The 26,564-nt window shown below is 40.9% G+C and overlaps 3 protein-coding genes and 5 non-coding genes across 10 annotated transcripts; 6 read left to right on the top strand and 2 right to left on the bottom strand.

The window, feature by feature from the left end:
* Nucleotides 1-232: 232 nt before the first annotated feature.
* TRNAP-UGG (transfer RNA proline (anticodon UGG)) lies at nucleotides 233-304 on the top strand. Its single transcript has one exon. It is a non-coding gene; the product is annotated as a tRNA-Pro (tRNA).
* A 213-nt stretch (nucleotides 305-517) lies between these two features.
* On the bottom strand, nucleotides 518-589 carry TRNAP-UGG (transfer RNA proline (anticodon UGG)). Its single transcript has one exon. It is a non-coding gene; the product is annotated as a tRNA-Pro (tRNA).
* A 3,360-nt stretch (nucleotides 590-3,949) lies between these two features.
* OPN1SW (opsin 1, short wave sensitive) lies at nucleotides 3,950-7,463 on the top strand. The gene is made up of 5 exons (XM_053463017.1): nucleotides 3,950-4,295; nucleotides 4,559-4,727; nucleotides 5,179-5,344; nucleotides 6,481-6,720; nucleotides 6,897-7,463. Exons 1-5 carry the CDS (start codon nucleotides 3,950-3,952, stop codon nucleotides 7,023-7,025), a joined length of 1,050 nt encoding a protein of 349 aa, XP_053318992.1. The 3' UTR covers nucleotides 7,026-7,463.
* On the top strand, nucleotides 4,996-5,069 carry TRNAT-AGU (transfer RNA threonine (anticodon AGU)). Its single transcript has one exon. It is a non-coding gene; the product is annotated as a tRNA-Thr (tRNA).
* Nucleotides 5,620-5,691, top strand: TRNAP-AGG (transfer RNA proline (anticodon AGG)). The gene has a single exon. It is a non-coding gene; the product is annotated as a tRNA-Pro (tRNA).
* TRNAP-UGG (transfer RNA proline (anticodon UGG)) lies at nucleotides 5,999-6,070 on the top strand. Its single transcript has one exon. It is a non-coding gene; the product is annotated as a tRNA-Pro (tRNA).
* Nucleotides 7,464-8,155: 692 nt separating the features above from the next.
* Nucleotides 8,156-17,533, bottom strand: CALU (calumenin). 2 transcript variants are annotated; one of them, XM_053462570.1, is made up of 7 exons: nucleotides 17,429-17,533; nucleotides 16,394-16,630; nucleotides 13,584-13,777; nucleotides 12,815-12,981; nucleotides 12,218-12,278; nucleotides 11,591-11,790; nucleotides 8,156-10,536 (listed from the first exon to the last, which is right to left on the bottom strand). In XM_053462570.1, exons 2-7 carry the CDS (start codon nucleotides 16,612-16,614, stop codon nucleotides 10,432-10,434), a joined length of 948 nt encoding a protein of 315 aa, XP_053318545.1. In that variant the 5' UTR covers nucleotides 16,615-16,630; nucleotides 17,429-17,533; the 3' UTR covers nucleotides 8,156-10,431. The 2 variants fall into 2 exon arrangements, with proteins under 2 accessions (XP_053318545.1, XP_053318546.1); XM_053462571.1 differs by lacking the exon at nucleotides 13,584-13,777 and adding an exon at nucleotides 13,832-14,025.
* A 2,296-nt stretch (nucleotides 17,534-19,829) lies between these two features.
* On the top strand, nucleotides 19,830-24,778 carry GCC1 (GRIP and coiled-coil domain containing 1). Of its 2 annotated transcripts, none has more exons than XM_053464978.1 (4): nucleotides 19,830-19,918; nucleotides 20,747-21,247; nucleotides 22,149-22,671; nucleotides 23,434-24,778. In XM_053464978.1, the coding sequence occupies exons 2-4, from the start codon at nucleotides 20,769-20,771 to the stop codon at nucleotides 24,538-24,540; spliced, it is 2,109 nt and encodes a 702-aa protein (XP_053320953.1). In that variant the 5' UTR covers nucleotides 19,830-19,918; nucleotides 20,747-20,768; the 3' UTR covers nucleotides 24,541-24,778. The 2 variants fall into 2 exon arrangements, with proteins under 2 accessions (XP_053320953.1, XP_053320954.1); XM_053464979.1 differs by having other exon boundaries at nucleotides 19,862-19,922.
* The last annotated feature ends 1,786 nt before the right edge of the window (nucleotides 24,779-26,564 follow it).

Raw genomic sequence — 26,564 nt, forward strand, 5'->3', positions numbered from 1 at the left:
TCCTGTAATCCCATCAGAACAACACAAGTATAACTGCTGAGAGGGTAGCCACAAATGTACATTTGCTACTATTATTGAATTACAACTCCTATGATGCGCAGTCTTTGATTGTGCTGGAGTTTTAACATACATCAAGCAGGGGCAAAATCCTTGAGTTTTCAGTCCACATCTACACACCAGGAGTGAGGTGTTTTAAATCTTGGACAGTGCTGATCAGCCAGAGCGCATGTGGGGCTCGTTGGTCTAGGGGTATGATTCTCGCTTTGGGTGCGAGAGGTCCCGGGTTCAAATCCCGGACGAGCCCTCCTTTTATTTAGCAATGATGCTGCTTTAGTATTAGCAAATTTATTTAGTAAAGCTATTTCCTTAGATTGGACCCAAGCAGTATATTCAGAATTGGCGCTTATTTAGCACAAACAGAAAATTGGGCATTATAGAGTTACTGAGGAAGGCAACTCATGAGCTTTATTTTATGTGTACGAATTTCATTGATAATCATATTTCGGATTAAAAAATTGGGCTCGTCCGGGATTTGAACCCGGGACCTCTCGCACCCAAAGCGAGAATCATACCCCTAGACCAACGAGCCAGCCATGATAGATTATCTCTATGCGAAAGGAGTTCTCTATGTGTAGTGTAATACACATTGATATACACACACGTTGTGTACGTGGCAAAAGCTCGATTATATATTGTTGATTTGACGCGTTATAGGGAGGATCCACATTATTAGTTTTCGTGTTTAATGCCATCCTTTCTACTGAATTAGGATTACATAAGGAAACGTGATCTGATTTGCAGTGCACACCTTTAATGTTATGTAAAGCAAGGCTTTGTTAGGGTTTCTGCAGAAAAATTGCAATGGCTCCAACTAAAATAATTGTCCTCAATAAATCTTGAGAAACCTTAAGACTGAGCTACACTATATGGACAAATGTATTGAGACACCTGACATTACACCAACAGGGACTTTTATGACATTGCATTGTATTTGTGAGGTCAGGCACTGATGTTGGACGAGAAGGCCTAGCTAGCAATCTCCATACCAGTTCATTACAAAGATGTTCGATGAGGTTGAGGTCAGGGCTCTGTGCGGCCGGTCAAGTTCTTCCACACCAAACTCTTTATGGACCTTCCCAGGGGCGGGCGGGCTGGGCCGGGGGGCAGGAGGGCAATTGCCCCCCAGGCCGCCTGAAATCTAATCTAAACGGCCGCTGGGTGCTGATGCCGCCGGCCGGCGCTACTTCAATACTTTTTTTTAAAATTTAATATGGCAAGCCGGATCGGCTATTAAATGAAAAAAAAAATAGTATTAAAGCAGCGCCGGCCGGCGGCATCAGCACCCAGCGGGCGTATGCGATGGCAGCCAAGTGATGGGAGCAGCGTGAGGGGGGAAAGCTCCGCCCCCTCGCACTCACCTTTCACCCCTCACGCTGCTCCCATCACTATGTGGCCATCAGATTGTTGGAAATCGAATCTAAACGGCCGCTGGGTGCTGATGCTGCCGGCCGGCGCTACTTTAATACTTTATTTATTTTTAATATGGCAAGCCGATCCGGCATATTAAATAAATAAAAAAAAGGATTAAAATAGCTCCGGCCGGTGGCATCAGCACCGAGCGGCCGTTTAGATAAGTTTTCCAGCAGTCTGATGGCCGCATAGTGATGGGAGCAGCGTGAGGGGTGAAAGGTGAGTGCGAGGGGGCGGAGCCACTTCACTTGACTTGCCCCCCAGGCCTTAGGCTGTCAGCCCTCCCCTGGACCTTCCTATGTGCACTGGGGCACAGTCATGCTGGAATAGTAAAGGGTCTTCCCCAAAGTTGGAAGCATAGCATTGTCCGAAATGTATCGGTATGCTGAAGCATTAAGATTTCCCATCATTGGAAGTAAGAGGCCCAACCCATGACAAACAACCCCATATCACTGTCTCTCCTCCACCAAACTTTACAGTTGGCACAATGCAGTCAGACAGGTAATGTTCTCCTGACATCTGCCAAACCCAGACTCGCCAATCACACTGCCAAACAGTGAAGCGCAATTCATCACTCCCCAGAACACGTTTCCACTGCTCCAGAGTCCAGTGGCGGCATGCTTTACACCACTCAATTCTACACTTGGCATTGTACTTGGTGATGTGAGGCTTGCATGCAGCTGCTCAGCCATGGAAACCCATTCCATGAAGCTCCCGACGCACAGTTTTTGTGCTGATATAAATGCCAGTGGAAGTTTGAAACTTTTCCGCTATGGAATTAACAGACCGTTGGCGACTTTTACTCAGCATGTGCCTGAGCACTCGGTGACCTTGCTCTGTGACTTTACATGGTCTTACACTTCATGGCTGAGTTGCTGCTGTTCATAAACGCTTCCACTTTCCAATAGTTCCACTTACAGTTGACCATGAAATATCTAGCAGGGATGGAATTTCATGAACTGACTTATTGCAAAGGCAGCATCCCATCACAGTACCGCGCTTGAAATCTCTGAGCTGTTCGGACCCATTTTTTCACAAATGTTTGCAAATGCAGATTGCATGGCTAGGTGCTTGAATCCATACTCCTGTGGCATTCAATAATTAAGAGGGGTGTCCCGATACTTTTGTCCATATAGTGTAGTTCTGAGGCTAAATTAAACTTCCAGCAACCTCCAAAATTCAACTTTTAAAAGAGCTTAACTTCGCAGGCCCCAAAGAGTAATACTATGGGTGTATGTTTAGACATTCATTCTAGTACAAAACAACAGAATATTCCAATTGCTCCTATGGTGATAAGGCTACTTACAGTCTAGTTGGGGGTGCTGGAAAAAGTTCATTCTGTAGCCTGTGTCAGTTCAGCAGGGTGCTAGGAGTTAATATGATGTCTTCAAGATGGCACCAACCAAAGTCAAAGTGAAGAACTCAGCACTTGTTTTGCTTCAGATAACTTAATAAGGTAAAATCATGCTTACAGGAATAAGGAGAATACAGGTCAGATACAGCTTAACATGTTTCACGCTCATGTTGGTGCTTACTCATAAGGTGAAATTCACATTTTATATTAATCCTTCATTTCTAGCCAGGTCTCACCAAGTTTCATTTTATGAAATAATTATGGTTCGGTTCATGCCAGTAAAATGCTTTAACTACTTATTCAACCCACGATCTTGATTCCTCAGTCAGTCGCCCTTGGTATTTGATGGCAGTAGATATTCCTAAATACAAAGGCATCATGAAAAATGTTACCTGAGTGTCTGGTATACAAATGTACCAAATTAATCCTTGGGTTTGTCAGCAGCAGGGAAGCGGGGTCAAGGGGTCAATTGCACTTGACTGTTCTGATTTGAAGAAGTCTTTTCATGTGGGTTAATTGAAGTTGTAGTTTGGTGTCCAGAGATCTATAAGAAGCATTTACACACCTGACCGGATCCTTTTATGTGCTTACTTGTAAATGCAGATAATGTTACCACCACAGCCAATACATTATATTTCTTATACATACGTATAAATGCCCCCTTTGGTAAAGTTGTTTAGGACTGGGCTGGATAGTGCACATTTAGCATATTACCTACCAAGTATTACTCCATCACTCTGCTAAACAGGACTAAATATTGCCAATCCATGATCAGATGTGGCTCACGGGCCACATCTTCCTCAGGTTGAGAGGAGAATTAGTGCTATGAAATAATACTATGAAGGAATAAGCAAAGGAGATATTATGTGGGCGTTTAGTGGCGTGTAGGAATTTATAAGTATGTATAAGAAATATAATGTATTGGCTGTGGTGGTAACATTATCTGCATTTACAAGTTCTTTGCACTAAGAACATAACTGGAGAGGGTTGGTCTGAGCATTTAATCTGAACAAGATTATTGTCTGATCCCAATGAGCTATTAAAAGGATTGCTTTGAGCAGTGGTCCTATATAATGGTCCAGAAAGGCTAACCGGGGATAGCATTTTGTCCAGAGAGGGGGTGGGATGTTGGAAGAAGAAGAATTTTACCTCTTTAAAAATATATCCAGTGTGGGTCCATGGGATGGGCCTCAATATCACGTAGCCCCGAAATGGGCATTTTACCTTCAGACAGTCTTTATGGGCTTTGTGTTAATAGTTGGCACACCACTGAATACCATTGTGCTTGTGGTGACAGTTAAATACAAGAAGCTACGACAACCACTGAATTATGTACTGGTAAATATTGCTTTGGCTGGGTTCATCATGTCTGTGTTTTCCATATTCACAGTTTTTGTGTCCAGCTCTCAAGGTTATTTCATATTTGGAAAGACTGTGTGTGCCCTGGAAGGGTTTGTGGGCTCTCTTACAGGTAAGTTCTGTTCTTATGCCTTATTGGAATACAGATTTACATTTACTGTTCCGCATTGAAAAAAAACTGCTTCAGGGTTTAAAAGTTTCTAAAATATATATGTATATTTTACCTCATAAAATGTTTTTCGATAGCTGCACATTTGGGAAAAAACACAAAGCTATTCCAAGAACTGACATGTCTGAGTTTTCCTACATATGTGCATTTGGTGAAGCAGCACCTAGAAAATCATATGTTGTTCTTTTTCTTTGTTTACTCCTCAGGTTTGGTTATCGGCTGGTCCTTGGCGTTCTTAGCCTTTGAAAGATACATTGTTATCTGCAAACCAGTGGGCAGTTTCCATTTCAGCTCTAAACATGCTCTGACTGTGGTGTTCACCACTTGGATTATTGGGGTTGGAGTGGCCCTTCCTCCATTCTTTGGCTGGAGCAGGTAATTTGGGTCAATGCACTGTACAACTTGGTGGTTACATAAGGAACTGCAAGAACAATAAAGGCAAACAAACTGTAATTTGTACAGCCCAGCAAACAATTGCTAACCCTCCTCTGCTGTTCACATGTTGAATTTCCTGTCCGTTAGTCTTTGTTGCTTGTTTTCAGTGATATATTTTCACACAAACACTTGTTTGGGCAGAGCGCTTTAACACACAGTAGCAGGCAGCACACACACCACATCTGCGAGAAGCAGATTCCACATGCAGGGCGCTGTGGCTTAGTTGGTTAAAGCGCCTGTCTAGTAAACAGGAGATCCTGAGTTCGAATCTCAGCAGTGCCTGCATTCCGTTTTTCCCGCAATAACTTTTATTTTACTCGTTTCTCATAAATTAAACCATAATCTCCCTTTCAGGCTCCCCTAACCCCAATAATTATTTTTCTCCCACCAGGTACATCCCGGAAGGCTTGCAGTGCTCCTGCGGTCCGGACTGGTACACTGTGGGCACCAAGTATCGCAGTGAATATTACACTTGGTTCATATTTATTTTCTGCTTCCTCATGCCCCTGTCTTTGATCTGCTTCTCATATGCTCAGCTTCTGGGGGCGCTGCGGGCGGTAAGTTACTGGAACCCCAACACATTAAATTAATGAAGGCTGAGGAGAATTAATGTAAAGGGAATAAACTGTCTAGGAGCATTTTTTCTTCCAGATCTTTTAGCTAGCCAGGGAATAGAATTTCTGGTCATATTCACAAGTACACTGCCTGTATGCCATGAAAGTGACCTATTGTTCAGAAATCACAGAATAATTCTGTTATGACAAATGCCAATTTTGAGGGGAATCCGTGCAGTGCACATTACAAAATGTGATCTGGTGGGCTAGGTATGTACGGCTCGTTGGTCTAGGGGTATGATTCTCGCTTAGGGTGCGAGAGGTCCCGGGTTCAAATCCCGGACGAGCCCTGATTTTTCACGAAAATAAATGTTAACATAAGAACAATGCAGCAAAATGTAGGCGATCAGTCAAGAGCAGATAAAAGGATCTGGCAGTTGTTTTTTGTGTAGATGAAGGTATATTCTCACCCAGTGCATTTATTTAGTTGATTCCGTTATAACTCCTGTATAACTAACTCTTTGATTGGACATTAAATACATCTAATCGTCCATAAATGTATGTAACGTGTAACATAAATATATATACCGGTATATGATATAGGGGCAATTGGTCAGCAACTCATTGAACATATTTTCCCAACCAGCCTCTACAAGCGGCTCGTTGGTCTAGGGGTATGATTCTCGCTTTGGGTGCGAGAGGTCCCGGGTTCAAATCCCGGACGAGCCCAACTTTTTTGCATACAGGTTAAACAAAACAGATAACTGTATCAGAAAAGAGATTAAAATAAGCCATACTCACTATCTTCAATACATGCTGGAAATTACCAAAATGTTTCTTCTAGCAGCATTTGTCATGCAAATTTTCTTAATTTAATAAATCCCCCCCATTATATGCACTACAGAAAGCCATAGGTTAGATGTAATTTTCCAACTTACCTTTACTAAATGCTTTTTAGCTGCCCAATGGCAGGCTGGCACAGGGCAACAATCACACGAGTCTCATGTTTACTGATTGATAAACGTGTGACATTTCCTCTGGACCTGGTCCCTACACTACAAGTTCTAACCGTTACAGCATTGTGTTTTTATTTCTCAGGGTAAACATTCATTGCCCTTATTTTGTGATATTGTTTGCAGGTGGCAGCACAACAGCAGGAATCTGCCAGCACCCAGAAGGCAGAGCGGGAAGTGTCCCGCATGGTCATTGTTATGATTGGGTCATTCTGTCTGTGTTACGTCCCTTATGCTGCAATGGCCATGTACATGGTGACCAACCGCAACCATGGTCTAGACCTCCGTCTTGTCACCATTCCTGCTTTCTTCTCTAAGAGCTCTTGTGTCTACAACCCCATTATTTATTCCTTCATGAACAAACAGGTGAATTGCTTTTTGACAAACATTTACAGATTTACAGGCTTTAGATATTAGGAGCAGCCATAGGGCACTGGGCACACAGCATATGTATTAACGTGACATCAAAAATGTATGAGCTGTCTTAAGACAACATGCTCACTGCACCATCCACTTACTGAGCTCTCACTTCTTTTTACCAGTTTCGGGCATGCATCATGGAGACTGTGTGTGGGAGACCCATGACAGACGATTCATCGTTATCAAGCTCCAGTCAAAAAACTGAAGTGTCCACAGTGTCCACAAACCAGGTCAGCCCGTCACCAACCTAAAAATGACACCTTCAACAATTGGTTTCTCCTTACCTCCAGGATTCATAACATGCCTATAGTGACCCTGTTGTTTGAGGATACTCTGTTGGATTATACTGGACATCTGGAAGGTAGAATTCTGCAGACACTGGACAACTTTGATCAATTTATCGGTTTTAAGCTTTCATCAGACAAGTGAATAGCATTGTTTTAATAACCCAAACCAATGTATTGTTTATCATTACAAGAGCTGCATTGGAAGAGAATACCACTTCTTATTAAAGAAGAGCACAGAATAGCAGGTTATGCCAAACTTTGTTACACTCAGTCCCACCCAGGGTATATATTCTGTGCTCAGGTGAGAAGATCCTTCAAATCTCTCCCATTTGGCGTTGACAGTATATCTATATATTTATATATATGTGTAATAAAATCTCCAAAGTAATTCCTCTTTGCACATTACAAGATGTATCAATAAATTGTCCCTTATTTCATATTAATACTATACGGGTATTTCAGTGTAGAATGGGTCCATAATTTATGGAAAACATCAGGCATCGGGCAATATATACCTAGATGGAAAACTACGCTTGCAACAATCAAACCAACTTAAAGTGATTGGTATTACCTTTTCTGGGTAATTAAAACTAATACTCCGTCTTAATATGATTTTGAACCCCACCATTAATAAAAGAAGAGCACTTAAAAGTGGGAAGCTCAGCAGATGAAGACTCTTGCCATCATATCCAATTAAATGAATGATAAGCAGAGTGTCACCTTTTGTAAATAAACGCAAGTTGAGGCTCATCAGAGCCCCTCTATGCTCATGCAATTTCCTTGCTCTCGGCTTTCTGCTGTAAACAAGATGAGATCAGCTTAATGCTGAATCGTGGAGGGTTTCTGAAGTTACTGTTACTTAGAAAAAGAAGATTTGTTTCAACTCTTACTCTAGTAAAACCTGGAAGCATTTATATGTATACTTCTAGCAGACATGTTGCATTCTTATTCTAGTCAATGCAGTACAAGCTATGCTTTAATAGATATGAAATGGCAGAAGAGACATGATCAGGACACATCAAGCAGTGAAAACATATTTCTTAAATACATTACCAAAAATAACTTCCTCATTGAGTGAAAATAAAACAAAGCCATTGTTATTAAACATTTTATTGGGTGCGCACCAAGACGCATTATTATACAAAACAAGTAGTGTTTAAAAAATGTGTTACATGGAATTTGAATACGAAGAGGAACTTTTAGTAAAACTATAAAGTATTTTAAATGAGAATTTGGTGAATGGACATCCTACAGTGAGAAGGGTATTTGATTTTGGATACAGACATGGATGGGCACGTGGCACTTTAATATAACCGATATGATCTACCTCTTAATTGTTACATGTATTAATATCTAACTTTAATAATAAAAAAAAAATACCAGATTCATGCATTAGAGACATTTGGATGAGTTCAATACCTTACACAACTTGAACTTATGGACAAATGTGCCAATCTGTGTTGCATCATTTTTTAATCTAAATAAGATGTACCAAACTTAAAGACTGCACACATTGAGGTTTTTTAGCTTACAAATGTGTAGGTCCACAAAAAAGTACAGCGGAAACTTTCAAAAGACTTTACAACTAATAAGGCAATATAAATTTCCACAATCAGCTGAAATGCAGTTACAGCAGCGTATAGCATGACCACATTCCCCGATTAAAAACAAGCTATGTGTTGGGCTTATTGTTTTTATAATCACCGGACTGGTTTAAGTTAAAAGGGATCGGTATCAAAAGGATATTTGTTCACTGCCCTGATGTGCTTTCCTTTCCTCTCCTCCTACCCTCAGCGTTCCTACTTGTAACTTCAGCAAAAGGAAACACATTCAAGTCCTGTAAACTGAGATAAGATGGCTGCTCCCAGTGATATACACAAGAAGTATATTACAAATACTAATGCATCTGTAACCTGCATATACAAGTTAGTTTTTATTGTATAGAACTGACATATGACAGCTTCAAGCTATTGTTGCCTCATTTAAAATGGAAAAACAGCTACTTGTGGTACAGGATGAAATATCAATACTGTTTTCATATGATTTAGTGCCCCCTCCACCTGGATACAGCAGTAACTGGTAATTAATAAGATTCTCAGTTGCCTCAGAGGAACTTATTCAGTGAGAGGTGTAGAGTATTTTAAAAACTAAAAAAACACAGAGAATTGAGAACTTCCATGAATGGAACCACTTGTAAATGTTGTAGGTCAGTTCTTCACAGCTGATTGGCTTCAACAGTTTGGGCCCAGAAGGCAATCATATAAAATGTTTGAAATGTTAAAGGCTGCATGAGAACATTAAAAGAGGTATTAAGAAGCAGTAGTGTATACAGTGTATTTCCCTCATCCTCACATACGATACACAATACTTGATCGAAACACCCATCTCCACAATCACCATTAAACTACCTGCTTCAAAAACCTGGAAGATTCGTTAAAAACAGAAGACTCAATGAATAAATGCATATGATTAAGAACAGATTACAAATAACTAAGGGAATTTCTGGTTTCTGAAACTTTGAACGTAAAGGCAATTTATATTCTACTTGTGCTATTATTCAGCAAACAGGGACTGATATGGCATAAACAAGTTTGGAAATAAAACAAAAACCCTCTATTCACTCAGCTCCTCCACAGTAGGATGTATTTACACGCAAACTCTGACACAAACATGGGTTTGTAAAGATGAAATGAACTAGGTGACCAATAGTGAACTACTGTGATACTACTAAATGTTTAAACTGCAAATTACATACTAAAAATAAAATACTAAATGTAGAAATAGGCAGCAAATTAACTGGAAAAATGGCCAACCGGATTCTTCCAGTCTAGTTATACATGGAGGCTCACAGATAAGGCAAACAGATGGGCTCACGCAAATACATTTCTGAGACATTATCACTTAAATGCACACAAGCATCCAATAAGGTTTGTTTTCTTTAAAAGCAAATTGGGTACTTTTCTCAAAAGCACAACCGAGGCACACCAACGTTGCACTGTGAACATGGGACACGAGGAAGACCGAGGATCCACTGCATTTATGTGAACCTCGGTTTTGTTGACCAGTGAAGTCACCACTGGCATTATGACATTAATACTAGCACAGTAAAGTGCATGTCATCTTATACGATCTCTAACCATTTTAGTGAAAAGGACACGGCCGAGGTGATGCCATGGCAGCCAGGATCCTAGAAAAAAAATGCTTGCCAAATATCACACCCAGGGAATTCAGAAAATTGTCTGCATTTCCTCTGTTGTCTCTTAGACTGTAACGTCCATTTAGAATAAATTACTTTTGTTCTCGATTAAATTGCTGTTTCATCCACTCGTCCATGTGAAGGAGAGGGGGGATGTGGCAATGGCTGTGTCACTTAGAATTCATCGTGTCTGACAAGAGCTTCCCCGAAGTCTGTAGCTTGGCTGCCCACAAATAAATCATATTTATCAACTATTTCTTCCCGTGTCAGCTTCCCGTCCTGGTAAGAAAAGAAAATGCGCTGTCAGCAGAGAAGACACTGCACAGATAATTACAAAAATATGAAGTGGACTAGAGCAGTATTAAATGGAGCAGGGTTCCAAGCATCTGTACTCCAATTACTCTAAACCATCATGCTTTCTTAATTCCCACTTATCAGAAAAATTCCAAAGAACCCATGCAGGTCTATTCACTAAAGGGAGAGCTGGAAGTGGAGCTTGCAAGAGAGTTGTATCAGTATACCCTAGTAAGCATCTATTGCAGGAAGAGCTTGCCTGGCCCTATATAATGTATAGATAAATCAGTGAGATTACGGCAAAATCTCCTCACCCATTGGATTATTTATTAAACTCTCCCTTTAGTGAATAAACTAAAGTGAAAGAAACCATCATAACCAATAAACAGAGGTTTTGCCTAAAACGCACTACACAATCTGAGGGGGTTACAACAACCAATTTTCATAAGTAAAATACCTATTTAACCTAAAATAAAAATACTAAATGCAAAATTGAAAAAAACGCAGGCTGATAAACGGTGTTAAACTATGCAATTATGAAACATCCACGGGAGGTGGCACTCAACATGTATTAAAATATACATTTTTTGGAAAGAGAACACATTTTATCTGCCTTACACAGTTTTTATGCTCGTTAATATATTCAACAGAGAAACACAAAATTGCAATACTTGCTGAATAACTGCATTCAGCTCTGTATGATTTTGTACCCTTTGATAATGGACCAGACAGTACTTCTGTTAGAAGTCAGAACTGGTCCAGGATTACAGTGCATCACAGCAATGTAAGGAAAGATTGGGAATTACACTATTTGTGATTAAATGTTCTTTTTATAGTTTTCACAATTTAAATACAAATATCTAGGTGTTGTTAAACATCTCTGTAACCCAAACTATTCTGGCTCTCCAAAGAAGCCCTCTCACCAAGGAAGATAAACCGGGGGATGAGGAACAAAGTACAGGTGTGGGTTTGTCTTCCAAATAATATCTGAAGCATGATTACAAACAAGCTCCCTTTTCCGGTTTCTCTGTATGTTTACCTTGTTTTGGTCAGACTCATATACAAGATGGCGAGCCTCAGCCTCTGCATGGTCGTAGTCAGAGGGTAATATCCAGTCCTTGGTCTCCTCTTTGTCCATTTTGCCATCACGATTCTTGTCTCTGAATTCCACAAACTGTTCTCTCTCAGTTTTCACCCACTCTGGCTCATCTGCATCACCATCATGGTTATACATATCACCTGTGGACACAGAATAATAACTATAACGCTGTATAAATGCAGGGAGGTAGCCCTTGTGTTACAAAAAAATAATATTAGTACAACATTACACTGCTTATGAAGACCCCAAGGAACTGCGATGGGACCAATGGTTTTGTTGTGTGGGCTATTCAGCAAACTAAGACTGTAAGGATTTTTAGAATAACTATGCCAGGCATAAATGATTTACACTGCATTCAAAAAGGAAACCAATTAGTTGAACCAATCTACTTGAAGCAACATGCCAAGCCCTTTGCAGAAGCAAGAAAAATTGCTGATAAACCACAAAGTCTACAATTCTAGGTACCATCGAAAACAAAAAAACCTATATTAACAGTACATTGATAGTCCAATACAACACCAGCAAAGCGCAACTGGATAGGTGAACAGAGAGCAATGTATTATGTACCTATGTACTCATCAAGGTCTATGACTCCATCTCCGTTTTTATCAATATCTTCCATGGTTTCCTGTGCAGTGAACAAAGATAGCAGATGAGACACAAAACAACCCAGACTAATTTTAAGCGTATTAATGCTTTACACATTTTATGCACACAATTCGAGGTTTACAAAATAAATTCAAGATGATTTAGAATAAAAAACAATGCATGTACATAACTTGTGCTACTGTTTTTGGCTTTGAAGTGACAACCCCAATAAAAGGTGTACTGACAAGTTTGGGGATGGGGGGAGTTCTCTTTGGTGCTGTGAAAACTCTCTCAGCCCTAATTACAGATAATGTCCTTTTCTCATGTCATATGCTGTCTGACACTGGTGTGCATTGGTCAATACACATAAGGAAAGCTGTGCGCCCTAACTATTGTATCTTTTATCTATTTAAGATGTGGAACTGAGCACTGTATGTTTTTGTTTTTAACATGGTTACATTTGTGCACCCATTTAACCATGAGATTGTGAATGTAGTTCTTCTGTGTCAAGAGAGTCAAGGGTTTGTGTGGCGTTTGCCAGTATGGGCCAAGACATTGCCTGTGTGAAGAACATACCAAAACCACAATGTCCTTCATGTAGTCATACTCCTCCGGATGCAGGAAAGCAGTGAATTCCTCTTTTGTAGCAATGAGATCACCATCCTTGTCCGCCATTTTAAAACGCCTCTCATCTCTCACCATCATCTGGTTGTAGTTAAAGCTGTTGTCGGGATCAGGATCATCTGATAAAGGAAAGCAAACGTGATTACTGGGTCATTAGGTTCTTCAATGGAGTTGTAAACGGTGATGTGTTGGAAAAACAGCAGAATCGAAAACACAATAAAATATTGCTTCACTTATATTGTTTACATTTATGGTACACAGTTTCAAACAAATTAACAAAGCAATAAAAAACACTCAAAGACTCAATTAAACAAATGATTATTTAGTAAATATAAAAAATAAAACCATAAAAACAGACTCCTTGGGCCTGAAATATAATTCTTGCACTCAGTTATATGCCTTTGATACAGTTTTTCGACAGACTTAACTTAATCTGAAGGTGTCCTTTTTTCTCGGTTTGTGCACATTACATTCATCAACACACAAACTGACACACAATGTTTACATTTTCTATGGACCTTAAAAGTGTCTTATAAGGCTCACCGAAAATAAAGAAGCAGGGAAATTCAGGCATGTAAGGGCACAAATAGCTATAAAATATCGTACTGTGCATTACATGAACACATGCAGTTTTCCACTGTGAGAAAATGTAAAGTTACTGGTCCATGTCAGCCAGATGCTGTACTCTTTCCGTCGCTGGCCTTGGCGACTCCTCCCTTACCCAGGTATGTGCCATAGGTGACATTTCTGTATTCATCCCATGATACGACTCCATCCTGGTTCATGTCAAACTCGTGCCACTGACGTTCCACGTTGTCATACACATACTTCTTCTGAGCCTTCTTGATCCATGCAGTTAGCTCCCCATCCGTCACAAACCCATCCTTATCCAAGTCTATCTTACCTACAATGATTCTATAAAGAAAAAACGGTAGGCGTGAAGATGGGGAAAGGACATTTTGCACCTACCGAGTATGTAACCGTAGGTGGCATTTTTATATTCCTCCCAGGACACCAGGTTGTCCCCATTGAGGTCGTGGCCTTTCCACTGCCGTTCTACGTCCTCGTAAATCCATCTCTTCTGGGCAAATTTAATCCAATCCCTTAGCTCCTCCACTGTTACAAGCCCGTCCTTGTCTGCATCAATCTTACCAACAATCTTTCTGTGGGGCCCACCATGGACACCCGCCAGAGAAAGACAAAATATGCAAAATAAATTAGAAGGGAACCATCTACAGACGGCACAGCAGATGAGACAGTTGTTAGCAAAGCTCTATTGTACATTGAGGGCAATTACTTCAAAATGACTATAGATGTTATATATTTCCAAGATCTCTGTTTGTGTGTGAAAAAGGTATATACAGATATAACTACAGATTAATCTGAAGCCCTGTTTTCTCAGTGTGTACACATGATTTAATCTACACAAAAACTGACACCATGTGTATGATGCACAACAGGGCGCTTTCTGTATAGAGAACTTGGAAAGCTTGTGCGCTTCCTTAAGGATGTAGAAATATGTCACCGTATGCAAGTACACACAAACTAACACACACGTTTATTAAGAGTGCTATCAAAATACTAGTCCTGAAACAACAAATCGATAAAATCGATAATAATCGATAACGGGAATCGTTGTCGACGATTTCCGTTATCGATTAATCGAGTGATGGATTCGTCGTTGGAGCGCTCGGCTCCTTTCACTTACCTCCGCCAGCGTTCCCCCGTTTCTGCTGCAGAGCTCTGTAGTGTCCGTCTGCTTGAAGTTACGTAATGACGGATGTGACGTGCGTGAACGATGAAGATTTGAATAAAGTTTTGCGGTTGAACGTTGTAAGTGGAACGATGTGGTAACGGAGGTACGGAGAGAGAGAGAGAGAGAGAGAGAGAGAGAGAGAGAGAGAGAGAGAGAGAGAGAGAGAGAGCCGGGTGGGAAACTGATGGGGCAGAGTGAGGGTGGGTGCAGGGCATTTCATTAAATTATTAAATATTGTTGTTTTTTTATCCGATTAATCGAACAAATAATCGGCCGATTAATCGATTATTAAAATAATCGTTAGTTGCAGCCCTACAAAATACTACTTATCAGTGTATATAACATCGTATCTAAAGGAAGGTAGACACCACACTTCATAACATTCTGCTTTATCCAATTGTTTTCTTTACTAAATGTCTGTTATACTTTAAGCAGTGTACTTCTAACCAGATCATTAGGTAACATTAGGTAAAGCCTGCGTCTATGTGCATTCTTGTTACTGCGATGACAATCTCGCAACTCACTGACCTCCGTGTAATAGCAATACTAAAGCAACGCCATAAAATGAGAGCAGGTTGCAATGTTAGTGGAGAAGAAGCAAGTAGAATAGAAAACGGGTCTGTTTTCCTTTCGTTAGAGCCCCTTTACATCAGGGTGGAATATCTTATTTTTGCATATCTTGATATTTCACTATAATGAAAGAATAGAAATCAGAGACTGGTAGAAATTAACTGAAGAGCTGTTTCATTTCTGTACGATGGCGGCATTAAACATTTTACCATGCAGAAATACACACCATTAACCAGAGCAAAAACAGCTTAGAGGTAATGTTTACACAGAGCAGAGCAGAGAAGATAAAGCAGACGGTGGATGACGTGAAGGGATGGTAAAGATTGATGTTTAAAGGACCTGATAGGAATTGCAAATTTTCAAACTTTTAAGTGAAACAGCCAATCAATAATAATAATAGTGTTAAACCTGAGAAAGTGTTGTCACAGCGAGCAAGATACTGCAACAGATGCACACAAAAATAGGCAGCAATATTAGTTCAAAAGCTGCAATAGAACCTCTTTAGAAGTGACAAATTCAAGATGTTCTGCAGCAGCAGAAAGGCTGTACAGTAACCTTTCTGCTTTCTGTCAACTATAAATTCATGAAAGTCTGATTCGCAACATTCCTTCTTTCCCCATGGATCGTCTCACCATCTCCACCCAGATGATCTCAACAATAGCAAACACTTCATGATAACACTGAATACCAGTAATTGTTAAACCCGATTTATCAGCTTCCCATTACAAATGCATTGCACGGTGCGCTGACATAAATAAGTGTATATGATGGCAGTAAACAATATTTACTGGTAAACGCTTCTTTCATACGGAAGCCAAAACCTGCTCACATGATTAAAGAAAAAACAAAACATTCCTCTGCATCGGATTAGTTTCCAGCAAGTACTTTCTACAAGGCAACCCCACACTACTAAATTAGCAGCACTTTTATTATAGTCTTTTAATATTTAGCGATGCAGACGATCCTCTAAGCCAACGGGGGCATTATAAAACTTTGGCAAACTCATTAAGAGATGTGTAGTCTTCTGAACAAAACTACAATGCAAGCAAACTAGAGAATGTGGTTTCTCAGTGGGGTACTAGCCTGAAAAAAGGTATACAGAATATAATATAATATAGATATTTCACTGGATAGTAATAAGTAGTGAACCTTAAGTTAAACAAAACAGACACACAAACAGATCAAAAGGCTCTCCAAGGTCATACCCCAGTCTCTCTTTGCTTTCTTCAGGTGTCAGCTGGTCAAATGATTTGGCTTCCTCAGCTCCCAGAAAGGCATCGTGGTCATAGTCAAAGCTCTGGGAATCATCATGGACCTTGTTGCTTAGTTGAGGGTCATGGTGGACCCGGTCCTTCTTCTCCGTGGGCTTGCTCAGACTACAAGCCACCCACAGAGAGAGGCACAGCAACAACTGACGGATGTCCATTTCTTGATTACGTTACCTTGTAGGAAAAAAATGTTAAACTATATAAGGTTACACGCTGAACATTGTGGCTCATGACATTGTCACATTTAACATGTTCTATCTGAAATCAAACCACCGTGATTTTAACTCGATACCGCTGTTAAGAGAAAATAAATGTGTTCTAGAATAATAAGGGTAGTTTATAAAGTCATTATTCCACCTCCACTAACACTTCATAATGAGACTCGCATTGCTGTTATTTAACCAGTCAAAATACGACAAAGAAATCATGGGAAATGGAAGCATTCCTTCCTTGAAGTCATATTCTCAAGGGAGAAAATCAGTGGCCCCTGGAGACACATAACTCTCTCCAATGGGTATTTAATGGGTGTTACAGTGTTCACTGTTCAATGGGGTGGGGTAGCAATGTAGAAATCTCATGGCTCAACAGGAAAAAGCATCAGGAAAACCTAATTATATATATAATTGTATATAAGGTGACAAAGTGATATCAAATGCGTTCTACTCGGAAGCAACTTAAAGAGTTAATCGCTTCATGAGCGCCACTCAAAGAACTGTATTACCAGGTATATGAATGGAACGGCCACACCGAGGTGCCGGGAAACGTACAATGCGACATTGTAGCTCCAGGTTATATTATGTATTATTGTGCTTGAATATTTCATCCGTATATGTGCGTATATGTGCATATACAGTTCATGAATGAACTTTACACTAACATAAAACAGTGCTATAAACATACAAAGACCGCCAGTGCGCGCAGAAAACACATAAGATTAAACCGCATACTAAAATCCACACACAATTCGCTTACCGTTATCTTTCTCTGAGTTTCCACTCGGCTCCGCCCGACTTCCCCTAACACGCCGACACCGGAAGCAGCGCGACGTCGGAGTGGGCGTGTCTCTGTGCGCTTACATCACCTCGGTACCCGGTCTCTGCTTGTTGGCATCGCTTGTTGCGGAATGCTGATTGGTTGAGTGACGTCGCGTAGGTGGATGCTGCTCGTCTGTTGGTTAGAGAGCGCCACGTCCACACGTGTGCGCGCAATTTCCAGGCCGAGGAGGCTCTGAAGCGGTTTCTGGTTGGCGGGAGGTTCACGAAGGGCTTTGGTGCGAGTTATGTGTATGAGGTTTAGCTCTAACGGGCGTGCCTATCAATTATTAAACGCCATATAATATAGTATTTAATGAAACCGTTCCCTTTTTTCTTCTTCTGTATTTCTAAACCCTTTAATATTATAGAGGGTGACAGCCAATTGACTTATTCCTGATACCAAAGTGGAACGCATTGGGACCCCCGGTGCCGGCTGCCCAGCTCACTCATGTGTAGGCGCAATATACTCAGCAGTGCTGCCCTCCACATGCCAGTACAGTAAACGACAAGTTAAATACTCATTTCGCTAAAATAGAATTAGTATTGATTAGGATTGTGACAGCTCCAGCCGAAGGCCTGGTCCAGTCCCACAAGACAGCAACTAGACACGTATCGCAAGCATATTCTATGTGGCGCCAAGCTCCTGCGGTTGGCCAGCATTGTTTGTTGTTAAAGGCCAATGACGGATAGGGGACTAAAATCTGCTCTGTCGCTTTAAGGCCAGCAGCTGATAAATGATGTACACGTGACTAGCTGCTGGTCTGGGCCCGCTCAAGCCAAGTAAAAAACGTGAGTTCCAATAAGGGCATCAGCTCTTCTACATGAACAACAAAGTACAACAGGAAAGTATATTTTAAAAGAGGAGAAATGTTAGGAGGTCAGCAGATAGGTCACTTATATTGTTAAAAAAAAAATCCCAATAAAAAAGCATTTTCATTTCCATGACAACAAGCTGTAACAGCCCAAAATTATTAAAAGAATTGTAGATGGGTGCTTGTCAGCTTTTCTTTTCTGTGAATCCAAATTATTTGAGGTGCTACTTGCTGTGTCCTGCTTGCCTGTTGTACGGCGCTGCAGAATATGCTGGTGATATATAAATCGATCATTACTTCTGGAGACGGTTTAGGCGTTCAGCAGCCCTTGAAATGATGTGTCTAATGCAGTATTTAGTTCCAAAGGTTTTTCATTTAGCAGAGCAGGCGTTCAAGGGTAGGCTACCTAAACACAACCAATTTCACAACTATGAGTAGCATGTAACAGAGAGGTGGATAAGTCAGCCCAGATCACGCCTATCCACAAATCTACCTCTCACAAATATGTCTCCCCTCCACACATGGGCCAACAGCGTGCATGCGCCATTACTAGTTTCATTGAGAAAAGTTACACTTCATTAAAATTTGTTTAAGGTATACCTTGTTAGGCAATTTTGCAACCAACAACATAGTTTGGTCCCAACAGCAGTTACCCAACAGCATATCCTACTATTATTATGATAAAGGGATGTATGCATGTGGTTGTAAGGGATATATGAAACCATAATCACTAAACACGATAATAAACATATTAGTAATCGAATACTGAATAAAAACAAACTTCAATTTGGATAAAAAGGCTGTGGTCTTTTATTTAGCTTTACGTAAAAATGACAAATGAACGTATTACTTGTGAACAAATACAAACACATTGTATGCGGAGAACGCAAAGACCGGCTTCATGATGTGATGATAAAGCTTGACTTTTTATCTGGATGATGCCGGTACTACTTTGTGCTTTTCTAGTTACCGGCTCTTTCTTGCTGTAAAATAATATCAATTAGACCAAAAATAAAGCAGTGTGACTCGTTTATAAAATGGCGTAACGTAAAAGATTGGGTAGCATTTTTATGGTCAGAACCTGGCACTGAAATTCACGTATATGTTATTATTTTCATCATTGGCATTAATTATGGTGTATAACTTAGAGAGTCATTACCTTTTACATGAGATGTATAAATATATGCAACGCTACAGATCAGCAATGGGCACTAATGCATTATACATGCCCCAAAAGAGTTTTTACACGTAGACATGTTTCATAGACAAGCTCCCTCATAATAATTTCCTAGTACCCACGCAGAGATGGGGGGGGACTGGAGACTAAGGGCTGGTATTATAACGCTTGAGAGGATGTGCGGTTCATTAAATATATCGTCACACCAAAACTTTATGAAGCGTTCTATGATTTTGATACACTTCTTCATTGCATCCAGGGAGCGTCCAGCTCTACCGGAAGCCACGGAGGCCATCTTCCTACACCCCTCAGCAAAGTTACCGGAAGTAGGTTATACCGGAGCAGGATCCTGGAAAGAGGTCAGCTGATGGGCTGTAGACACGTCACAGGCTGCGCCGGAGAGTGCTTGTCTGGTACCGTCTTATGGCATACGTGGGTGGTGGGTAAGTTTAGGATGAAAACGCACGTAAAGTGTTATATATATATATATATATATATATATCTATCTTCATTAAAGAAAAGTGGGATCATTTATACACTCTTGGCTGTTTTAAGCTCTTACTGACCGGTGCATTTCCGCCGCTCGCGATAGGGATAGTGTTTCCTTTGATGAGGATCGATGCCACTTCACAAGCATAACGAAGGAGGGAAGAATGTGTCTGCAAGCAGGCGTCACATATACGTGGGCATGTTCCGCCTCATTCAAAGTAGTCTGTGTTATACAGAGCGAGGGGCCCATGTGAAAATGATTCAAATAGCAACACGTTGAGGCTATGATTGCAAAGCTCCTTGTCTAACCAAATCGTTCCTTATACGGTTCTCCACGGTTATATGGCACCTGTCGTGAATTATTATAAGAACATTAACACCCTGCAAGTCAACTGCCACAAAACATATGTAAGAGGCCATGACATTTAAATATTTCTTTATATGTCTGTGCCTTGCACTAAAGTTTTTTCGTTTTTACAACTACGTCTCCTATACTATATCATCAACATGAATGACAAAAACTTTGTTAGTCTTAATTTTCATTTTTAGGCCTCTGTATTATGTTTATTCAGATTATCTTTGTGTTCTAAAAACATTCACTTATAAGCCTCCTGTATATATTTTATTGCCCTCATCCATATTGCTATAATTGCATGTTTCTAGTGCGGTGTTCCCTTTGATCGTTCAGATTTTTGTTATACATCATCTCCTTAATCCTGATTTTTTTTTTGTTTATGTTGCACTCTTTTACTCATAGCCCGTCTTTGTTCACATGTAGGGTAAGAAGTTGATTCCTTATCATGGAGAAGCTGGGGATGAATTTTGGAGGAGGCCCTAGTAAGAAGGAGCTACAGGAGTTGGTGGAGAGTCAGCGTAAGCAGCTACAGCAGTATCAGACACGTTTAAAAGATGTTGTGCGGGCATACAAAAGCCTTCTAAAAGAGAAGGACGCCCTGGAAGCGAGTCTGCGTGTCCTGTCCACCTCTCAAGAACCGGGATCCCTGGTTTCAGAGCCTGAGGAGCCCCATGATGACCAGCGTTCCACACACAGTGAAGACAGTGTGGATACAGCAGGCAGTGTACCCAGTGCCAGAGGGGGAGAAACCAGCGAGGATGAGAGACCTGAATCTGCTGCACAAGGAAGCGGTGGGGGTACAGAAGAAGCTAGTGGTTCTGAGAGTGGGGTTAGCACAGCCAGTGGAGAGGGAGGTCTAGCATCTTCTGGAGAGACTGATCGAAGGATGGTGCAGCTCAAGAACCAGCTGGCAACGCTAACCAGGTAAAATGCTTACTGTGTGATTATAACTTGCTTTCCGGAGCTAAGAGTGGATTGCTAAAATTTGGCCAGAAGATGCATTTGCCACACCCTTTATAGTAATCAGGAGAGCATAAAACCTGTTCACCTAATGCTTTAGAGATCATTAAGGTGGTGTATATGCTGTCATGACTTCACTGCTGAACGAGCTTAGTTAGCCCTGCTTAATGCATTCGGATCAGTGGTATTTTCTCCTTGGCTATTGAATTATGCAGAGCCAGCTCAGACCTTCTTCCTGGAGGAAGTGCAAGTGTTAGCCTTTCAAAGTGAAGTGAGGGAATTATAAGCTAAATTGTGGACACTGGTCACCTTATGTATACTGCTTGCGCATGGACAGTAGGACACGCCAGCACTGTTTGCAAGACTGCAAGTGGAGCTTCTGTTGAATTTTTCCCTGTCCTCCCAGCTCCTTGCCTTTGGGAGGTGTGTTTGGACAACTGCATCTCTTGCTCAGCAGTATGCACGCACAGACAACTTCAGCCTTCTTGCAGTGCTTGCCTGAGTGAGATTTCCAGGGGGATCTAACGAGACCCCAGTGCAGAAGTACAGAAAGAGCTCCGTTGATCTCAGTTGGGGCTCCTTTTTTTCAGTGATTAGCTGGTTTGACCAAGCTAAAAAGGGGAATCGTGGAGGACAGTATGCTGCAGTGATTTAACAAGGTGTTTCTTTCTTGCACATAAAGCATGCTTATTAAAGTACAGTAGTATCCAATGCCAGCAATACATTTCAATTACATGAGAAGAAATATTTTGTTATGGATTCATTGGGTATCAAGATATAATCCTATGTTCTTTGGGACTAATATAGTTATATACTGTTATATGGTCATATCTGAGTCAGCATATACGGTATTTTTTTCTTCCAGTGCCCTGGCCACAGTAACACAAGAAAAATCACGAATGGAGGCCTCCTACCTGGCAGACAAGAAGAAGTCTAAGCAGGAAATGGAGGATGTAATGCAGAGAATGGAAGGGGAGCACAGTGGTCTGCGGGCTGAGATCCAGAACCTCCAGGATCAGTTGGCTGAGACCAAGGCCAGACTGATAAGCCAGCAGCATGATCGTGCACAGGAACAGACAGACCATGCAGCAATGCTGAAAGAGCTGCAGCGTCTTGTACAAGGAGAACGAGACAGTAGGCAGGAGGCTGAGCTCCGGCTGGAGGAGGCCAGACAGGAGCTGGCAAAAAGATCTGAGCTGTCTCTGCGGGCGGATGCAGCAGACGAGCAGTGGAGGAAGCTGCGCAAGGAATCGGAGGAGCTGAAGAAGGAGTTACTGGAAGTAAGGAAGCAAAGAAAAGAGCCCAATCCTGTGGTTGTGGAGCTACAAGGAGAGCTGTGCAGGATGAAGGAAGAAATGGAGGCTCTGCTGCAGGAGGAGAGGAGAAAGGTGATTTTTTTTTTGGAATGAACTACACAACAAAAATGCATTTTACTTTCTTTACTTAGTTGCTCAGATCTCTCAAGTAATTTGGTTCCTCATTTTATATTTTGTGGACATGTCGGCATAATGTGTTAATTTAGACTTGAAAATAAAACGTTTCAGACTCTTTAGGATTTAGTTACAAGGAGCAATGATGGTGCAATATGCTAAATATAGGGCGATCACCAAAATTTAGAGCAATCAGCCCGAACAGTCCTGTGGTTTTCACGGTGGGTTCTCATTTATGAATTTTTGCATTGGAATTTGCCTTCATAAATATAGCCCTGTGTACATAAAATAAATAAAGCTACAATAGTTTTTAATTATTCATCTGGTTTTCTCTAGACCTCTGGGATCTCTCCTGAAACTAGATGGAACCCATGATAATGTCATGGTGGCATTGTTAGGGGGTTCGATTTTATTTTATTAATACAGAATCGTTAGAATGGATGTGCACTGTGATCATTGTGGTAAAGGCATCTCCATGGCTTTACCAGTCCAGTGCCGAGTACACTGCAGGTTGCTAAAGAATTATTGATTATTAGAAATGGTGTCAGCTCTTCATTGTGTTTTTTACCTTCATGCTCTCTTGTTGCTATTCAATTCATTCAGTAATTTGCCCTCCTTTATCTTTATTATTCTCCCCATGATCCTACCTTTTTTTTTATAACCTTTGTTACTTTCTATTACTGGTGTTTAATCCTTTGTATTTTCTCTCCCTCTGTTCAGAGGCTAGATGAGGAGCAGCAGAATCTACAGCGCTTACTGCAGGAAGAGCAACGGATTCGTTCTCTTGAGTCTCAGGTGTCTGAGATGTCTGAGCTCCTGGGAGCTACTGAGACCTCCAAACAGAGGGATCAGCTCACCATCCGGAAACTGCGTGAGCGACTTTCTCAGCTAGAGACTGAGAACAGGACTCTAGCGATGGCTACCTGCCTGAACCCTACTCCAGAAACTGTTAAACCTGCCACAGGTGAGGATGCTGAAGATAGTGTGGAGCAGCGGGCAACTGCTATCTTCTACCAGCAAGAACTTCAGCAACTGAAGGAGGAGTTTGAACGTTACAAGGCACGAGCACAAGGCGTTCTGAGGACCAAAGGGACAAAGGAAGGTGAGCTAGAGGCTGGCAGAAAGCAGATGGCAGAACTGAAAGAAAAATATGTCTCGCTGAGACTTTCAGCAGAGGAAGCAGCGAACAAACACAAAGCAGAAATGGAGAATGCTCGCAAAGAATTGTCACTTTTAACCCAGTCTCACCGGCAGGAGCTGGAGGCAGTGAGGAGGGAGGGTTGGGAAAATATGGCACGACTGGAGGAGGAATTAAGGCAGCATAGAGAACGAGTGATGGCAGTGCTTAATGAGAAGGAACAGGAGCTAGAAAGGCTAAGAGAAGCCAAAGTGCCTGCAGTCATTCTGCCCTCAAAGCCAGACCCATTGGACAATGGTCTTGAGCTTCCCCAGAGCAACTCCTCATCTTTTCTTGTGTATGCAGAGCAACTGTCCCGTAAAGAAGCAGAAATTGGAAATCTGCGGCGCAGGAAACATGAACTTGAGGCAGAATTGCAGAGTATGCAGGAACGGTTAGCTGAGCAAGGCGAGGAGACACACAATTTACGGGAGCAAGTGGAGAAAGCACTGCGTGACAAAAGAAGAGAAGGGGCCAATCTGGAATATCTAAAAAATGTTTTATTCGGATTTTTGACCCTCCCAGACCCGCGAGGGCGACAGCATACACTGAGTGCACTGTTGGCTGTCCTGCATTTTTCACCTGAGGAAAAGAGTGCTGCCCTGCGAGCACAAGATGGGAGTAGGTGGTGGGCTGGTGGAAAAAGATGATAAGGGATGTGGGGCTATGGGACGGCTCCTCTTTCAATACCTTGTACTTTGTGATTTTGAGATGCATTTTTGTACAAAAGGACTATTAGGAAATTGACAGCTCTTGCGCAAAATGTGATTATAGACACCTGACACTTTCTGTGAAGGTAAAACAGAGTTATTTGGCACAATATTACTAGAAGGGAAGTAAATGTCTGTAGAATAAAATGTAAAAGAACTTTACCAGCGAATACAAGCATGATAAAATCTAAAACAAAACAAACAAAAACTAAAAGTTTCTTGGAAAGGTTTAGGCATCCTACAGTACTATAAGGAATTAAGTTTTGCAATGCTGTTAGCATTGTGCTGAGTAAAGTGTTCAGCACAGTGGGATAGCATCTTTAAATAAAACTGATCACAGAAAAGCTCTTTACACTTTATAGTGGTTGTTTAAATGGAATTATTTATCAGCTTGGTGGAGGCACGTCTACTAAAAGGAACTCCATTGTTGCCTGGTGCAAGCCTGCTTCTGTTTACAACATTGCACCTTATTACACATAATTTCCAAAGAATGCAGCACGAGACAGAACACACAAGAGTAAGCATCGAGACATATTAAGAATGATTGTTTCTTGAAAAAGAAAATAAGCCTAAAAACACCCAGCAATTTCAACATTTAGTCCTAGAAATTGGAATGGAAAACTTTTCTTGTGCGTTGTTTGAACTATACATTTTGTTACGCTTGCTGTCCTTTAAGGGAAGTTTGCTACATAAGAATTTTCAAGTATTTTTGAAGGCAGTTAACATGAAATTCTTGGTAGGATGACTGAAAATATAGATGCTACAGTACTTTCTCCGTTTGCATATGGAACAGTGAGCTCTTTAAATAAACATCTTGGAGCAGGAAAGGTGTTGATGCAGACAATATAGAAACTATGGAAAATCTTTGAGGATTGGTTTTCGGCAAGTGTTGTCTTAATCCACTGAAAATACATTCTTGGCTCACCCTGTACCACTCAGCATATTAAAGAAATACTTGGTTCCCTGTTCCAGGTTATATGTAGGGTTTTTTCTGGTTTTATTTTAATGGACCAAAGCATCAAAAGCACTTAGAGCTCAGGCGAAATACTGATATTTGTAAATACTTACAAATTGTAATGTGTACAATAAAATAAAAACAGATTTTAACATTGCTTTGGTTTTAACAATTTAAATGTAAATTGTACATTTCTTGTGTAAATTACCACCCATAGAAGGCAGTATATTCTTCTACAAGAATTGGGATACCTGTGTCAAAGAAATTGCTTCTGTGAGCAAAATCTTCTGCTGTTGGGCTTTATAAATATGCCCCATTTTCAGATTTTATATTACCTTTAGTTTCTATGGAAGACTTCAGTGCTTTGTACCAGTTTCTTTCATATTACCCCTCTGAAGTGTCTGAGCTTTGTTATTAACAATATTTTCCACTTTGTTGGCTTTCTATTGCTTACACGTCTCTACTCCATGTTTGATGTTTCTTTGATGTTGAGTTGACTGAAATTCTTTGATTTTATCTGTACATCAAAACAACTCAGGCAAGCATTTTACCAGTTTTATTATTACTATAATGGATAAATTCATTTTACAACAGTTACAAGAGCTGGAAAATGATTTCCATGCATGCATAACTATAAATATACAAAGCTATAGAGCAGGGACTTCCAAAAAGCAATATAATCAATGGGGACCCAAGCAAGAATGTATCCTGTGGAAACTGAAAAGCTTAGCAAGGAGTGCCTTAGTGCTATTAGTAGTGGTCCGTGCAAATGACCTGCTAACATGCCATCCATCTGGAAAGAGCGAGGTGTAGAAGCATTGCTGACATAGTACAGAGCCACTAGAAAATACGAAGGCAGAACACCGGGATATAATGCCATGCCTCTGCGCTGCCCCTAGGGGGTGCTGTCCTAGATCAGGCCTAGGGAAGCAGCTGCCATAAATAGACTGCTGTAGGGGGAGAGACTCCAAGTATTATAATGGGAACATTGATGAAAAAAAATGACTGC

This window comes from Spea bombifrons, chromosome 4 (genome assembly GCF_027358695.1).
Source record: "Spea bombifrons isolate aSpeBom1 chromosome 4, aSpeBom1.2.pri, whole genome shotgun sequence".
Taxonomy (NCBI): Eukaryota; Metazoa; Chordata; class Amphibia; order Anura; family Pelobatidae; genus Spea; species Spea bombifrons.

Excerpts from the sequence above, each read along its gene's own strand:
- OPN1SW (XM_053463017.1), top strand. The coding sequence starts at position 3,950 with ATGTTGGAAGAAGAAGAATTTTACCTCTTTAAAAATATATCCAGTGTG. Across the intron at positions 4,728-5,178 it reads CCATTCTTTGGCTGGAGCAG|GTACATCCCGGAAGGCTTGC; the intron begins GTAATTTGGGTC and ends TTCTCCCACCAG. Across the intron at positions 5,345-6,480 it reads TTCTGGGGGCGCTGCGGGCG|GTGGCAGCACAACAGCAGGA; the intron begins GTAAGTTACTGG and ends TATTGTTTGCAG.
- CALU (XM_053462570.1), bottom strand. The coding sequence starts at position 16,614 with ATGGACATCCGTCAGTTGTTGCTGTGCCTCTCTCTGTGGGTGGCTTGT. Across the intron at positions 12,982-13,583 it reads CACCTATGGCACATACCTGG|ATGATCCTGATCCCGACAAC; the intron begins GTAAGGGAGGAG and ends TTCCTTTATCAG. Across the intron at positions 10,537-11,590 it reads ATGAGTCTGACCAAAACAAG|GACGGGAAGCTGACACGGGA; the intron begins GTAAACATACAG and ends TTTTCTTACCAG.
- GCC1 (XM_053464978.1), top strand. The coding sequence starts at position 20,769 with ATGGAGAAGCTGGGGATGAATTTTGGAGGAGGCCCTAGTAAGAAGGAG. Across the intron at positions 21,248-22,148 it reads CAGCTGGCAACGCTAACCAG|TGCCCTGGCCACAGTAACAC; the intron begins GTAAAATGCTTA and ends TTTTTCTTCCAG. Across the intron at positions 22,672-23,433 it reads TGCAGGAGGAGAGGAGAAAG|AGGCTAGATGAGGAGCAGCA; the intron begins GTGATTTTTTTT and ends CCCTCTGTTCAG.